Source organism: Microcaecilia unicolor, chromosome 2 (assembly GCF_901765095.1).
Source record: "Microcaecilia unicolor chromosome 2, aMicUni1.1, whole genome shotgun sequence".
In the NCBI taxonomy this organism is placed as follows: Eukaryota; Metazoa; Chordata; class Amphibia; order Gymnophiona; family Siphonopidae; genus Microcaecilia; species Microcaecilia unicolor.
In genome coordinates, this window is record NC_044032.1 from 71,102,662 (window position 1) to 71,117,159 (window position 14,498).

General features: G+C 43.7%; 1 protein-coding gene across 1 annotated transcript in view; it reads left to right on the forward strand.

Annotated features, from left to right (window-relative positions):
* The window catches only part of IL7R (interleukin 7 receptor), a 98,354-nt gene that overhangs the window by 65,649 nt on the left and 18,207 nt on the right, over positions 1-14,498 (forward strand). The window contains exons 4-5 of the mRNA XM_030191923.1: positions 2,661-2,815; positions 6,004-6,169. Of these exons, the coding sequence (XP_030047783.1) occupies positions 2,661-2,815; positions 6,004-6,169 (321 nt within the window). The remainder of the gene's footprint in view (positions 1-2,660; positions 2,816-6,003; positions 6,170-14,498) is intronic.

Below are 14,498 nucleotides of genomic sequence, written 5' to 3' on the forward strand. Positions count from 1 at the left end.
CCACTTCAGGCACAGACAGCTCCTTGTGACGCTGGGCAAGTCACTTAACCCTCCATTGCCCCATGTAAGCCGCATTGAGCCTGTCATGAGTGGGAAAGCGCGGAGTACAAAAGTAACAAAAAAAAAACTGGGGTTGACCACTTGAAGTGGCCTGCCTCCATATGCCACCCCCACCTTCTAGTTTAAATGCCTAGAAATATATTGTCTAAATTTCTCCCCAAGGATTTTTTTCCTGCCACAGTGAGATGCAGCCCATCATTACAATATAGTCTTTTGTTTTTCCATGTATTTCCCCATCCTCCTATGTACCTAAATCCTTCTTGGTGACACCAGGCTTGGAGCCAACTATTGAAATTTTCAGTACTTCGCAATCCCTTTCCAAAGGTAGGAAGTACTTCAGCAAATGCTATTGTTTGTATCAAAGGTTTTAACCCCTCCCCCAGCTGCTGAAAAGCTCTCTGTACTGCAAGTGGAGTATTACTGGACAAGTCATTTGTTTCCAGGTGGATAACAACATCAGTGTTTGACTCCTTAGTTTCTTCTCTGACTATAGAGATTATTTGCTTGGTACTCTTGGTAGCTGAGGAGCCTGGAAGGCATTCACTTTGCATGGCCCATTGAACTGTTTTCAAAGTTAATGCCTTTGATAATGGAATCCTCTAGTAGCAACATTTTCCTGGTATGAGTTTTAATATTAGTGCTTTGGGGGTGTCTTTTCTCTTTGGGCACCTTCATATCTTTTTATTCTACTTTCATTGCTTTTTCCTCCGCCTCAGTTCTATTTTCAGGCATATCACAGTGCTGTAATGGAGCAAAAGAATTCTGTAGGGGCAACACTTGTGAGGGTGGATGCTTCTGTGCCACATAACGTAGTCTGCCTGAGCCTACTGTGAACCATCTATTCTTAGGTGGTTTTATCCTTTGAGGCAGTGGTGAGAAGTTGGTATGATTCTGTGCAATCATAGAAGCTGCCTTAAGTGTATCCAATTCTTGCTTTAGTTTACTGAGCTCCTGTTTTAAACTAGCAATCTGAACACAGATAGGACAAGTCTTAAGTCTTCAGATGATTTGCCTTGAAACTAAAGCACCACAATTATTACAAAGAATAAAAGTCATCCTGATTGGTTGAAACGGGTATGAACAGGTGTACTATGATAGTGTTAACAGTCTGCAAGATTGCCTGTGTATGACTGAGGAGTGAAGTTAATGAGTTTTGGCTTGTCTATATATGACTGGAAAACCCTGGGGTGGGTGGGAGAGACTATAAGTCCCAGTGAGTCAGCAAAGTGCTGTATCAAAAAAAGTTCTCTAGGTGTGACCAGAAATGATACAGTTTGATGAAAAAATTAATCAATTTCCACTAAAATATAACTTTCCTTTAGTAAATCTAAATATTCCCAATAATTATAGCAGTTGGGTTTGTTTGTTTTTGCCTAGGACTGGCAGAACATGTCCACAAAGTTAGAATGCTACAGGACAAGACAAGAAGCAGTTAGAAAAGTCTATCCTCTCTACTATCAGAGCTAGGCAGGAAAGGAAAGAGGTTTTTGTTGTTGTTGTTATTTTTGTCTTTTTGGGAGGGGGGCAGGGTTAGAAAATAGAGAAGTGCACCACAATACAGATTAACAGGACAAATTAATTAAGCAATAAGCAATTAATTCAAGAGAATAGATATATCAAGTAGCTAAACCTATAGCCAAAAAGTTGAGAAATTAGAATAAAATAATCAGAAATCACTTAGCAGTATTTTGTTTCAGGTCCAGCACATGGAATGCTACAAAGTGGTCTGTGTCTCCCTATTCAGAGCCCAACCCACCTGCTGCTGTGCACTGATTACCTCACAGTGAGTCAGCCAAGTGCTGTATCAAAAAAAAAAAAGTTCTCTAGGTGTGACCAGAAATGATATAGTCTGATCAAACGATTTCAGTTGATTCAACAATCAAATTTCCACTAGAATATAGTGGTCAAAGAATATCTTTAATGTCTATTCCATCAGCAGGTTTCCTAATAATTATCAAGAAGGAATTATTTTAATTATAGAGTGATTGTTCACAAAATAACCTATGCAAATTCTGCTGTCCTTTTACAAAGGCACGCTAGCATTTTTAGAGTACACCAAATGCTAGAGATGCCCATATATTCCTATGCTCACAATGTACTCAGCTTCAGATATAACTCTATACACTCACATTCTTAATAGTCTAGTATAATACCCTTTATAGGATCCTCAGATCCGTGCATCTACCCCTGTTATGGCTAAAACTGAGCCAAGCATATCTTGGGGGTAGTGACGTAATCCTCATCGATCCTCTTTTTCATTTTTTCTTTCAAAAGTAGTTTTTTAAGGACTTTTTCAATATTTTAATTATTAAGCGTTTACTTAGCTTTTTTGTAACTCAGTTACTCATTCACTTCGGTACACATAACGGAGACCCGGTTAGACCGACATGGTGCCATGTTTCGCGATAAACGCTGTATCAAGGTAGTCTCCTGTAACTTTATGGCGGATTATGGGCATCTCTCTACTGGTTAGTGTGCACTTAAACGCTAGCGTGCCTTTCTAAAAGACCCCCTCTATCTTTTAAATTTTTTACAGGATTTTAAAATATTCAAGTATTAAATGAACAAATTCTATATGTCATTTTTCCTATTTTTTGCAGTTAAGCCTTATGCCCCTTTTAATGTAACAGTCACTTACCAGGAGAGAGGCAAAGAGTATCATATCACTTTCAATGTAACATATTCATCATTTGACTACCTACACAACAAACTGGAGCACCAAATAGCTTATCGAATGGAAGATGAAAACTGGGAAGTAAGTAGAGACATTCAATGATAATTTTCTTGGTTTTCAAGTGCTTTTTGGCTATACCCAGTAATGAGAACCAAGTTCAATATTCTTGAACAGCTGGTTAAGCTCATCGCTATTGATATGGAAAGGCTTTTTAGAGAGGTTTCAATTATGTTGCCTTCACTTGAATGACTTCTTCAATCATAAACCTAGAGATTTTAGAGGGAGTATAGGCTGCAGGATTTTTTTTTAAAACAAATGATGGTATTCTAGTCATTTAGGGGCCCTTTTATTAAGCTGTGATAAAACTGGCCAGCACTATCACTAGTGTGGGGCTTTCCCATTCGCTAAGGCCACATTTAGTGCAGCTGTAAAATGGCTACATTTTTCAATTTCCCTACAAATGGCCACTTGCTAATTTCCCCATTAGTGCATAGCCACTAGCCCTAGCCCATTAGCGCATATCCCTAACCGCAATCTATTTTCTAGACGGTAAGGGCTCCTGTGCTAACCATGTGCTAATCGGTTAGCTTGCAGTGATTAGCGCAGGGCTAGCTAAATGATTAGCACTGGACACACCTACTCTCCACCCCAGATCTGCCCCCAGTGCTAAAACTACCACAGGATGCCTGAGCGCACCCCACAGTAGAGGTTTTTAACCTGTGGTAAGCATGCATTAGTGCTTACTGCACCTTGGTAAAAGGACCCCTTAAGTATGGAAGAGGCCAGTCACTTGCACAAGTAAATGACCTCTTATGAGATACCAACTAGCGCAAATGTATACGTCATGATTTGATGTCTCAAACTTTGCCAGTGGGTATGCTCATGGGATCTTTGGCGCCACTGATCCCGATGGAGATCCATTTCAAAGCAACGGTGTCAGCAGCAGGCAAGTGGAGTTTTTGTTCCAAGCTCTGATCCCTTGACAAAGCGATGGCGAAAAGGATGTCCGTCGGGATCAATGGAGCCGAAGATAAGTTCTGTACTATTTTATTAATTTTTCATGAATATACCGCCTGTCACTCAGCACATCCTATATAATAATTTGCACCATGAACATTCCATGAAGCTGCCTGGGCCCGTGCCTCCATTCTGATTGGCTGTGCCTGGGACTGAAGCCTCAGATGACGCCATCCAGAGAGCCCAAGCAACAGCAGTGCGGGCCCAGGCAGCTTCATCGAACGTTCATGGAAAATAAAACTAAGAACAAGAAAGGACAAAAACCAACCGTGACTGTTGCCCTCCCGAACCTGCCGCGCTCACCGAATGCCCTCCCGAACCACCCCTGACACAACAGACAAGATAAATGGGAAAAAACACATGAAAGAAAGCGACAGAAGAAACTTAACTCCTGGTGCCATGACACAGGCGCCTGACAGGCAGCTCCGAACAGAAAAAGAAAAAGATGATTTGCATCCTACTCCGAAGCCTCTGATGTGCCCCCCCAGCACATCAAACACCTCCTCCCCCCCCCCCAAGGCCCATCAAACACCCCCCTCCACCCACCCAAAGCACATCAACACCCCCCCCCCCCTCCCGGGCACGTCAACCCCCTCGCCACCCGCAGCTGCCACTGGTAACGCTGTCCGGCAGCTGCTGCTGCTGCTTCTTCTGTTGAGCAGCAGCGGCCGCTACAAAAACACCAAAAATGTTTTAAAACCCATCCCAAATCATTCGCAAATGCCCAAGTCTTAAAACGCAGTTTCTGCAGCCGCTCCTCCTCTTGCCTCCACGACACTGCCCCTGGAGTAAGACCCTGGAGGAGCGCAGCAGCGTGAGAGGTGAGAGGAGGAGCAGCTGCAGAGACTGTGTTTTAAGACTCGGGCAACAGTAGCTGGAGGGAGGAGGGGAGAGTCGCTGGACATGGGTGGCTGCAGGGGGGGCAGGGGGAGAGGAGGGTCGCTGGACATGGATGGCTGCAGGGGGCGCAGGGGAGAGGGAGGTGGTGAGGGGGTCCTGAGACCAGAGAGGTGGGGGTGGGGGGCCTGCGAGAGGGGGGTGGGGGCTTACACTCACTCATTGTCTCTCACACACACTCTCTCTCACACACTCCATCTCTCTGTCACACACACACAGTCTCACACATACAGTCACACACTCTCTGTCTCACACAAACACACGCATACTCTGTCTCTCTCTCATTCTCTCTCTGACACACACACTCCATCTCTCACACACACTCTCTCTCAAACATACACACTCCGAGGAAAAGCTTGCTAGCGCCCGTTTCATTTGTATCAGAAACTGGCCTTTTTTACTAGTTATTCATAATTCATAATTAATTTGTGCATGATGCTTGTTTTGGACAGAAAGGGGATTTTTGGTCAATGATTACATTAACACTGAGGGTTGTGAATATGACTCCTTGACGATCAAATAATTACCTGTCCCAATGCAACTGAAGCTTTCTTTCAAACCAAAGATTCTACCACACTCAGAACATATAAATGGTTTCACTCCTGTGTGTACTCTCTGGTGCACTGTGAGGTTTACCTTCTGACCAAAGCTTTTAACACACTCTATACATGCAAATGGTTTCTCTCCTGTGTGTACTCTCTGGTGCACTGTGAGGTTTACCTTCTGACCAAAGCTTTTAACACACTCTATACATGCAAATGGTTTCTCTCCTGTGTGTACTCTCTGGTGCACTGTGAGGTTTACCTTCTGACCAAAGCTTTTACCACACTCTATACATGCAAATGGTTTCTCTCCTGTGTGTACTCTCTGGTGCACTTTGAGATTTACATTACAACCAAAGCTTTTACCACACTTAGAACATGTGAATGGTTTTACTCTATTGTGGATTTTCTTGTGCATTTTGCATTTGGACATTTTTTGTTTGAAAATGGCCCAAAAAATAAAATGTCCAAATCCCAAAACATTTTTCCAGACAGTATTTTCAAAAGGAAAAGATAGACGTCACTGCCAATTACCAATTAGGAGATGGGAATGGGAAATATTTCTTTTAGTAATTCATTAGCACATATCACAGTACCCTACAGCTACCCACAGGGTAGACACACTGGTTCCATTCGAACACCATTGTTTTTCTAATGCAGATCATTTTTACTGCTGTGTGCTTTGGGATTGCAGAAAATGTACACATATAAATACCACACATCCTAATGACATGCTCTAGGTTTAAGTTCTATATTTCTATAACATAGAAAAGAATAATTTTCACTTCTGTAATTTTTTTACACTTCTTCTAGTATAAAAACATTGACTTTCTTGAAATAAAATTATTGGAACGAGAGTTGAAACCAGGTGCGAAGTATGAGGTAAAAGTTCGATCTATGCCGAAAGGGGAATATTTCAATGGCACATGGAGTGACTGGAGTTCTTCAGAGTACTTTGAAGCCGCAATACAGCAAAAAGGTGCAGTATGCGTACATTTTATTTTACTTCTTAATTTTTCACTCTGAAAGAACATAAGAGTTGCGCTAATGGGTCAGACCAAGTGTCAATTTAGCCCAGTGTCCTGCTTCCAACAGTAGTCAGGCCAGGTCACAGGTACCTGACAAGAGTCCAAAAAGAGGCAAGATTCCACGCTGCTTAACCCCCAGGAATAAGTGGTGGACTTTTCCTCCAAGAATTTGTACAAACCTTTTTTTAAAATCAACTACATTAACTGCTTTTACCACTTGCTCCAGCAATGAATTCTAGAGCTTAACAATACTCTATTAAATCATCTTAAACTTAGGAGTCCATTTACTAAGATGCACCGAAAAATGGACTGCGCTAGTATAGGCGCATGTTTTGGGCGCGCGGACATCCATTTTTCAGTGCGCCTGCAAAAAAAGGCCTTTTTAAAATTTTTGCCGAAATTGGACTTGTGGCAAAATAAAAATTGGTGTGTGTCCATTTTGGGTCTGAGACCTTACCGCCAGCCATTGACTTAGTAGTAAGGTCTCTCATGTTAACCGTGCGGTAATCGCCTACGCACGTCAAATCAGAGCTACCGCCCGATTTTCGTTGTGTGCCAGAAAATAAAATGTATTTCTGGCGCACTTAGTGGATGCACGTCAAAATGAAATTACCGCATGGGATTGCCGGGCGGTAACTCCAAATTGACACACATTGGGTGCACGTAGAAAACTACGCGGCTTAGTAAAAGGGCCCCTTAATCTGACTCAGTTTCTTTTGTTATCCAGTTTTGAGAGTACTGATGTGCCTACTGAGTTTGTATTTGGCACCACGACGATTGCGATCTTAAATAAGATTCGCAATCTAGGGATGATAATGGATTCTGCTTGGACCTTAAAGTGGCGTGTGTATAAGGTGATTAAAGATGTTTTCATGAAATTGTATGTATTGAGAAGGTTGAAATCCTTGCTCAATTATGATGACTTCAGAAAAGTGATCCAGAGTATTATTACACCTTGTTTTGACTACTCTTAATGGGTTAATGCTTGGTTTAAAAAAAGACTCGATTGCGAGCATTACAGGTAGCTCAAAATGCAGTAGAAAGGATCCTGACAGGAAAATCAAAATATGATCATATTACCACAGTGCTAAAAGAATTACACTTGTTGCCAATTGAACAAAGGATTAAATTCAAAATGTTATGTTTGATGTTTATAGTGCAAAAAGACAAGTGTTTCCTGTATTGGCATCAAAGTTACATGTATACCAACTTAAGCATTCATTGAGAACTGAAAACCAATACATTTTTGATGCTGTTTTCTATCAGGTTGTTAGGATATATAGAGAGTGTCAGAATTGAATAGAATTTTAAAAAAGAAACAAAACCTTGTTATTTATTGAGGCCTATAATTGTTCCTAATTTGTTTAAAATCAAAGGCACAATATGATACACTGGAATTGGCGCATTTAGAATAATGTATATGAAGGAGTCAACCATGTGTGTCTTGAGTTTATTAGTAATGTTTTAACATGTGTGTGAGTTTTTTTATTGTGCATGTGGTTTTGTAATCTGCCTCGAACTGAGACGATAGTGTGGAATATAAATTTTTAAATAAATAAATTAATCTATCCTTTCTCCAAAAGAACTTAAGAATAGCCATACTGGGTCAGACTGATGATCTGTCTTGCTTAGTATCGTGCTTCCAACAGTGGGCAATCCAGGTCTCAAGTACCTGGCAGAATCCCAACGACTAGTACATTTACACTTAATACAATACAATACAATGGCTTATATACCACAATTATCAGCCGAGGCAATGCAGTTACAATGATTAATTTTGTTTCATGTTTCTCTATATCTATTTGAAGAGCTGTTGTATTTTCCAGGGTTAACCTAGCTATTAGTCTTATTGTAACATAGTAAATATTGGCAGTTAAAGACCTACACGGTCCACCAGTCTGCTCAACAACTTGGCCTGCAGTGCCTTTTTCTTCACAGACATTGCTGCCAGGGAGAGTAAAATGGTTATACGCGAGGGGGTTACGTGCGGGGGGGGGAGGGGGCAAGGAAGGCTGCCGGTCGGGGAGAGCAGAAAGGAAGGAGGGACGGTGGGAGAGCTCCCTGGCTGCTGTGCAAGCCCTGCGTTTGTGAGGGCAGCAGCCAGGGGAAGGTAAGCCTCCCCAAGCCTATGCTCCCTGCCATTCAGTGTCTGCCTTCTCTCCCTGCCCCTTCCATCCACTGTCTACCCTCTCTCTCCCTTCCATCTAGCATCTGCCTCTGTCTGCCCTCTCTATCTCCCCCTTCCATCCACTGTCTGCCCTTTCTCTCTGCCCCTTCGATCCACCATTTGCCCTCCCTCTCCCATCAATCCAGGGTCTGCCCTCCCTCTTGCCCCCCTTCCATCCAGGATCTGTCTCCTCTCTCTCTCTGCCCCCACTTTTCGGCCCCCAGTTCCAGACCCATTATCCCATCTGCCCCTAGTTCCAGCCCCACTATCCCAACAGTCCCCAGTTTCAGCCCCAGCCCTTTTCTCCTACCAGTCCCGAGCTTCAGCCCCAGCCACTTCTCCCTGTCCCCTTTTCAGCCCCCAGTTCCCACAGTTTCAGCCCCTGCCCTTTTTCAGCCCCCAGTTCCAGTACTAGCCCCCTTATCCCACCTACCCTACTTTTCAGCCCCCAGTTCCAGTCCCCTTCATCCACATGCCTTGCATTAGGACCCCCCTTTTCAGCTCCAGCCCCATTCTCTCACCTGCCCTCCTTTTCAGCCCCAGATCTATTCTCCCACCTGCCCCTACCCCAGGCACGGCCCCATTCTCCCTCCTGCCCCCTTCTCAGACCACAGTTCCAGCTCCACGCCGCTTCTCCCATCTGAGCCCCCCAACCCAGTCCCCTTCTCCCACATGAACCCCCCCCCCCCCGACCCAGTCCCCACCTGCCTACCCTCAGCTCCATCAATAGCCCTCTTCTCCCTGCCACCTGGCACCCTGCCTTTAAAAAAAAAAAATCTCTGAAGCGGCGGCGCAGTGCCTCGCGTCTGCGTGTAAAAGAAGCGGATCGCCTCATTGGGCCTTTCCTCACTGTGTTCCTCCCTCGCAGAAACAGGAAGTTACATCAGAGGAGGGCGGGATTGTTGCCTGTCTGATAGATAGGATCTGAACCATGCAAGTACTGTTCCATTGATACCTGTTTCTGTCAGTCATGCTAGCATGATATCATGATTCACAGTGTCAAAAGCTGCAGAAAAATCTAGCCGTACTGAGGCGAATCCCGTGTCTCGGTTTCTGTAAAGATTATCTAGTAGGGTGTAACCAGGTACCTCTCTTGTGCAGCCAGGGATAGAACAATCTCCTCTAACCACAGGCTCCTGGTACAATGAATAAACAGATATTCACCAGTAACTTCAAACTCAAGGACTTTATTCCATGCAGGTTTCTAGTACACAGTTCCAACAGCAGCATAGCACATACCAGGATTCAATACAGGCTTAAAGGCTTCAGTCTGGGCTCTTTATCCAGTGCACAATAAACAGTAATTCAGTTCCCAAGACAAACAGTTCTTTCAGTTCAGCATCACAGTTCAGTCACCCCAGCAGCAGTTTCTATCTTCTATCCTCTTTACCTTCAGGAGAGTTCAATATTGTAGGGACTCCTTCTACCCAAGGGTTTTCCCCTGCATCAGCTTCACAGTGAATTCAATACTTTTGGGACTTCCTCTCACCCAAGGAATTTCAGCCTGCTTCAGTACTTTAGGGATCTCCCTGCCCAAGGGTTTTCAGCCTGCAAATACTTTAGGGACCTCCCTGCCCAAGGGTTTTCAGCCTGCAACTGCTTCTCTCTCCTGCTGCTCTCCACTGCTGCTCTCCTGGGACTCCTTCCCACCTGCCTATTCAATCCCTGGCTTCTGCCTTCACAACCAATCATTCTCCACTCATTAGCTTCTCTACACACCCATACCAGCTGAGTTGAGCATTAGCCTAATGAGGAGCTCCTGCACACAGGGTTTCCTAGCTTTCTTTCTCCCTAGTGGCAGCCAATCTACACCTCCTGTTAGCTTACACCCATGTCCTCCCTTATTGCAGCTAGGAGTCCAGTCCGGGTTTTCCATCTCACCCCCTGGCTCCTTGCATGCAATGCCTTCTGGGACTTGTAGTTCAGACTGAAGCTGCCTTAACCCAAGTATCCTGGAGGTGACTTTATCACAAGGGATACAAGGACCGTTTCTGTTCCATAACCGGATCTGAATCCAGATTGACCTGGATCTAGTCAGTTTATCTCTTCTAGCCATTCATTAAGCTGAACACAGACTGTTTGTTCTATGAGTTTCCCTAGAACTGGGATGTTGGATACTGGCCAGTGACTTCCAAGTTTGTCCTGGTCAAGTTTGTTTTTCTTTAGCAAAGGGTGAGCCACTGCCTTTTTAATGCTGTTGGTAGTTGCCCATTAGAAAGAGAGGTGTTCACAATTTTTGTGGCACCTTCTTTGAGGCCCATACATGCCTGCTGCACTATCTTTGATGGGCAGGGGTCGAGGGAGTAAGTAGTTGGTCGAAGGTATATTAAGATTTTGTCAAGACTCTCCTCTGTCATTGGGTTAAAAGTGTCCCATCTGTCTCTGTCAGGAGGGGTGAGTTTCTGCACCCCTGACAAACTGGTTGGAGACTGGGTGGGATTGCCTCTAAATCCTGGTGGAGACTTTTAATTTTGTTGGCAAAGTATGCAGCAAAATCATTGCAGTTCAGTTTAGACTGGGCAGGCTGGTTCTGTTGCGGGGATTGCAGTAGGCTGTTAACTATACTGAACAGCTGCTTGGTTGAGTTGGCAGCCTGTGCAATACATTGAGAGAAATACAGTTTTTTGGTTGCTGTTAAGGCTTGGTGGTACTTTGTCATGTGCTTCCTACATTTTAGCCTGTCTTCATCCAGGCGAGATTTACGCCATCTCCTTTCCAGTTTCTTTCCTTCACGTTTAAGGATCCAAAGTTCTGGGGAAAACCAAGGTGAGCACTTGTAAGTGGGGCATAAGACCTTTTTTAGTGGTGCCGTTTTCTCTAAGGGTTTGGCTAAGTGTGTATTCCAAATGTCAACCTGTTCTGACATTGTAGTTGTCTTTTCATACACATGTGGATAGTTCAAGGCCTCTAGGAAATTCTCAATGGTCAGACTTTTTTTTGTCCCTGAGAGGTGCCATTTGTTTCAGGTGGTTACTTAGGGAAAGTGTAATTAGAAAATGGTCTGACCATGATAGGGATGTTATTTCAATACTGTTATTTCAGAATTCTGGGATATCCACCCCTTTGTAAAATACCAAGTCTAGTATGGGATCCTTTTTGTGGGTTGGAGAATTGATCACCTGTGTAAATCCTAGTGCTGTCATCGTGTCCAGAAAGGAAGCTGTGGTGGTATCTGGGGTTTTGATGTGTAGATTGAAATCTCCCATGATCACCAGCCTAGGGTAATTCAGGGTCACTTGAGTAAGGTCTAGAAGTTCTTGCACAGATAATGTGTTGTTACAAGGTGCTCGGTATACCATGAGCAGCCAGATTGGCTTCTCCTCTTCAAGTTGGATTAAAAGAGATTCTGATCCATGTAGCTGGGGGATGGATATTTTGCGCAGTTTGATTGTATCCTGAATCAAGACTGCTACCCCTCCACCCCGTGTTCCTGGTCTTGTTTGATGTTGAATCCTTTTGGGCATAGTTCAGCCAGTGGTAAACCCCCACTTTCATCTAGCCAGGTTTCACTTATTCCTAGGATATCAAGATGCTGTTCATGTATGGTATCATGGATCACTGAGGTTTTCTTTGCAGCTGATCTGGCATTCACCAGTCCTATAGTTCCCAAGGGTGGTCTGAGGGTGCTGGGGGTTGCTTTCGTGTGGCAATGATGTGGTCTTTCAAGTACTGTTATGTAGGTGTTTGACCTCTTGCACCTTTTCTCTACTGCGGGTGGCCCACCTCCATGGAAGCAGGAAATTACATCAGAGAGGTGGTCCGCCCACAGTAGAGAAAAGGAGCTGAGACCAGTGGCAGGGCAGCCTATGGGAGTAGCTGCCGCCACCTTCTTTAAAAAAAAAAACAAGAACAGAAAAGATAAGGTCATTTCAGGGAAGAAGGCTGGGAAATGAAAGGCAGGGGCAGGGGGACGGCGGTGGTTAGGGAGCCAGGGCAGCAGCTCATTCCTTGCCTCAGGATACCACTATAAAATGCCTTTGCAGCATTGGAAAGGAATGGAATTCAGATTAATGTTAGAGATGAAAAATATACTCAGCTGACACAAAATTTGTAAGGCACTGATAAGACAACTGGAAAGAGAAAAATACTACTGTTGAGGGACTCCATTATCAGAGAAAAAGTGGCATGTCTTCCAGGATCCCTAAGTTCAATCAAAGAAGAAAGCAAGAAATCTACAATTGATATTATAATCCATCTGGGTACAAACAGCACCCTTGTAGCACAGAGAGATTTCCAGAAGTTAGGGCAGGGTCTAAATTTTCTAGTAAGGACTGTTTTCAGAAGTACTACCTGAGGGACAATGTCAGACAGACACCTTCAATATGTAGCTGAAAACCTAGTGTAAACACGTTTGTTCTATTCTTACTGTACACCGCCATGAGTGAATTCCTTCAAAAAGGCAGTAAATAAATCCTAATAATAATAATAAATAAAGGTTGCAGATGCATAGGGCAATGTACACATCTTGCTGCACCATATGCCTGAAATAGACTTCCTGAGCCGGTACGTCAAGCTCCATCTCTGGCCGTCTTCAAATCTAAGCTAAAAGCCCACCTTTTTGATGCTGCTTTTAACTCCTAACCCTTATTCTCTTGTTCAGAACCCTTATTTTATCATCCTCACTTTAATATTCCCTTATCTCTTGTTTGTCCTGTTTGTCTGTCCTAATTAGATTGTAAGCTCTGTCGAGCAAGGACTGTCTTTTCATGTTCAAGTGTACAGCGCTGCGTACATCTAGTAGCGCTATAGAAATGATAAGTAGTAGTAATGTATAGAAAAACAAAACTATGCTGTAACAATGACCCACATCATTCTGTGGCAGGAAGAAAGACACAAAGGGCCCTGTTTGCTAAGGTGTGTTATGTTTTTAGCATGCCTACACTTAGCGCGTGCACTAACCATGTAGGTGCCTATAGGGATATTGTAGGCACATACATGGTTAATGTGTGTACATGGTTAATGCACGTTAAAAATGTTAATGCGCCTTTAACGTTGCTTAGTAAACAGGGCCCTAAGTGAGAAATACAAGCGGTATATCACCAGGTACTTAAAATAGGCAATAGGGGTGGCAATTCAAAATGCATGAGCATGGGTTATTGCCCCCAGCAAAGAAGAGTCAAAGTAACCATCTCAGTAATTCACTCATCTGTAACAAAATAGAGGAGGAAACCAGGCACAAAGCTACACAGAACATAAGCAAAACTACACAAAATAGCTGGAAAGGGGAGAGGGGACATGAGTGTCAGCTGCAAGATTTGAGCATATTCTCTTTGGAATGGCCTTGCTAAGGGCAGTCCCCTAGACTGATTATCATAGGTGTAGCCAGGATTTGACATCAGGGGGAGCAGACTTTTATAAAATAGGTGCCGGTTGGTGTCAGCTAGACAGCGGTGCCTGTGTTGTTCTCAGGTGCAGTGGTGAGCAATGATTAATACAGGTTGTCTCTTTTGCGTCCTGCCTACAAGGAAACAGGAAGTTACATCAGGAGACAGGACACAGAAGAGATCCCTGGACTGGCCAGAGCAGGCAACCTGTCTTCATTAACTACAAGTAAAAATATTAAATTTGTGACCATCACCTCAGGAACAGCACATACACTCCTTCCAGTGCTGGACACTTTGATTAAATCAGATGGGCTTATGTTTGTGTGGTGACTGTACAGGATGTGGAGACCACTTGTCCTGAGCATTTTTATTTTGTGTGACAAGGGCCACCAAAGGCGGCTGTTGCCCCACAGCCTAGTTTCAAATAGGGTCAGACACTTTGTGAAATAACACAAAACTCTGCAAAATGACACCCAAAACCTATATTGAAAACTTACAACACCATAATAGGCCTAATCCACCTATGACAAGACGGTGCTACAAATATCACACTGGGCCCTAGAGCAGTGTTTCTCTAGGTGGTCCTGGATTACCCCCTTGCCATTCAGGTTTTCAAGCTATCCATAATGAATTTGCAAATCAATTTCATGCATATTTATTGTAGATATCCTGAAAACCTGACTGACAAGGGAGTACTCCAGGTCCAACTTGGGAAACACTGCCCTAGAACACCAAACTTACCACACCATAACAGCCCTAACCCACCTATGACAAGATAGTGCTATATAT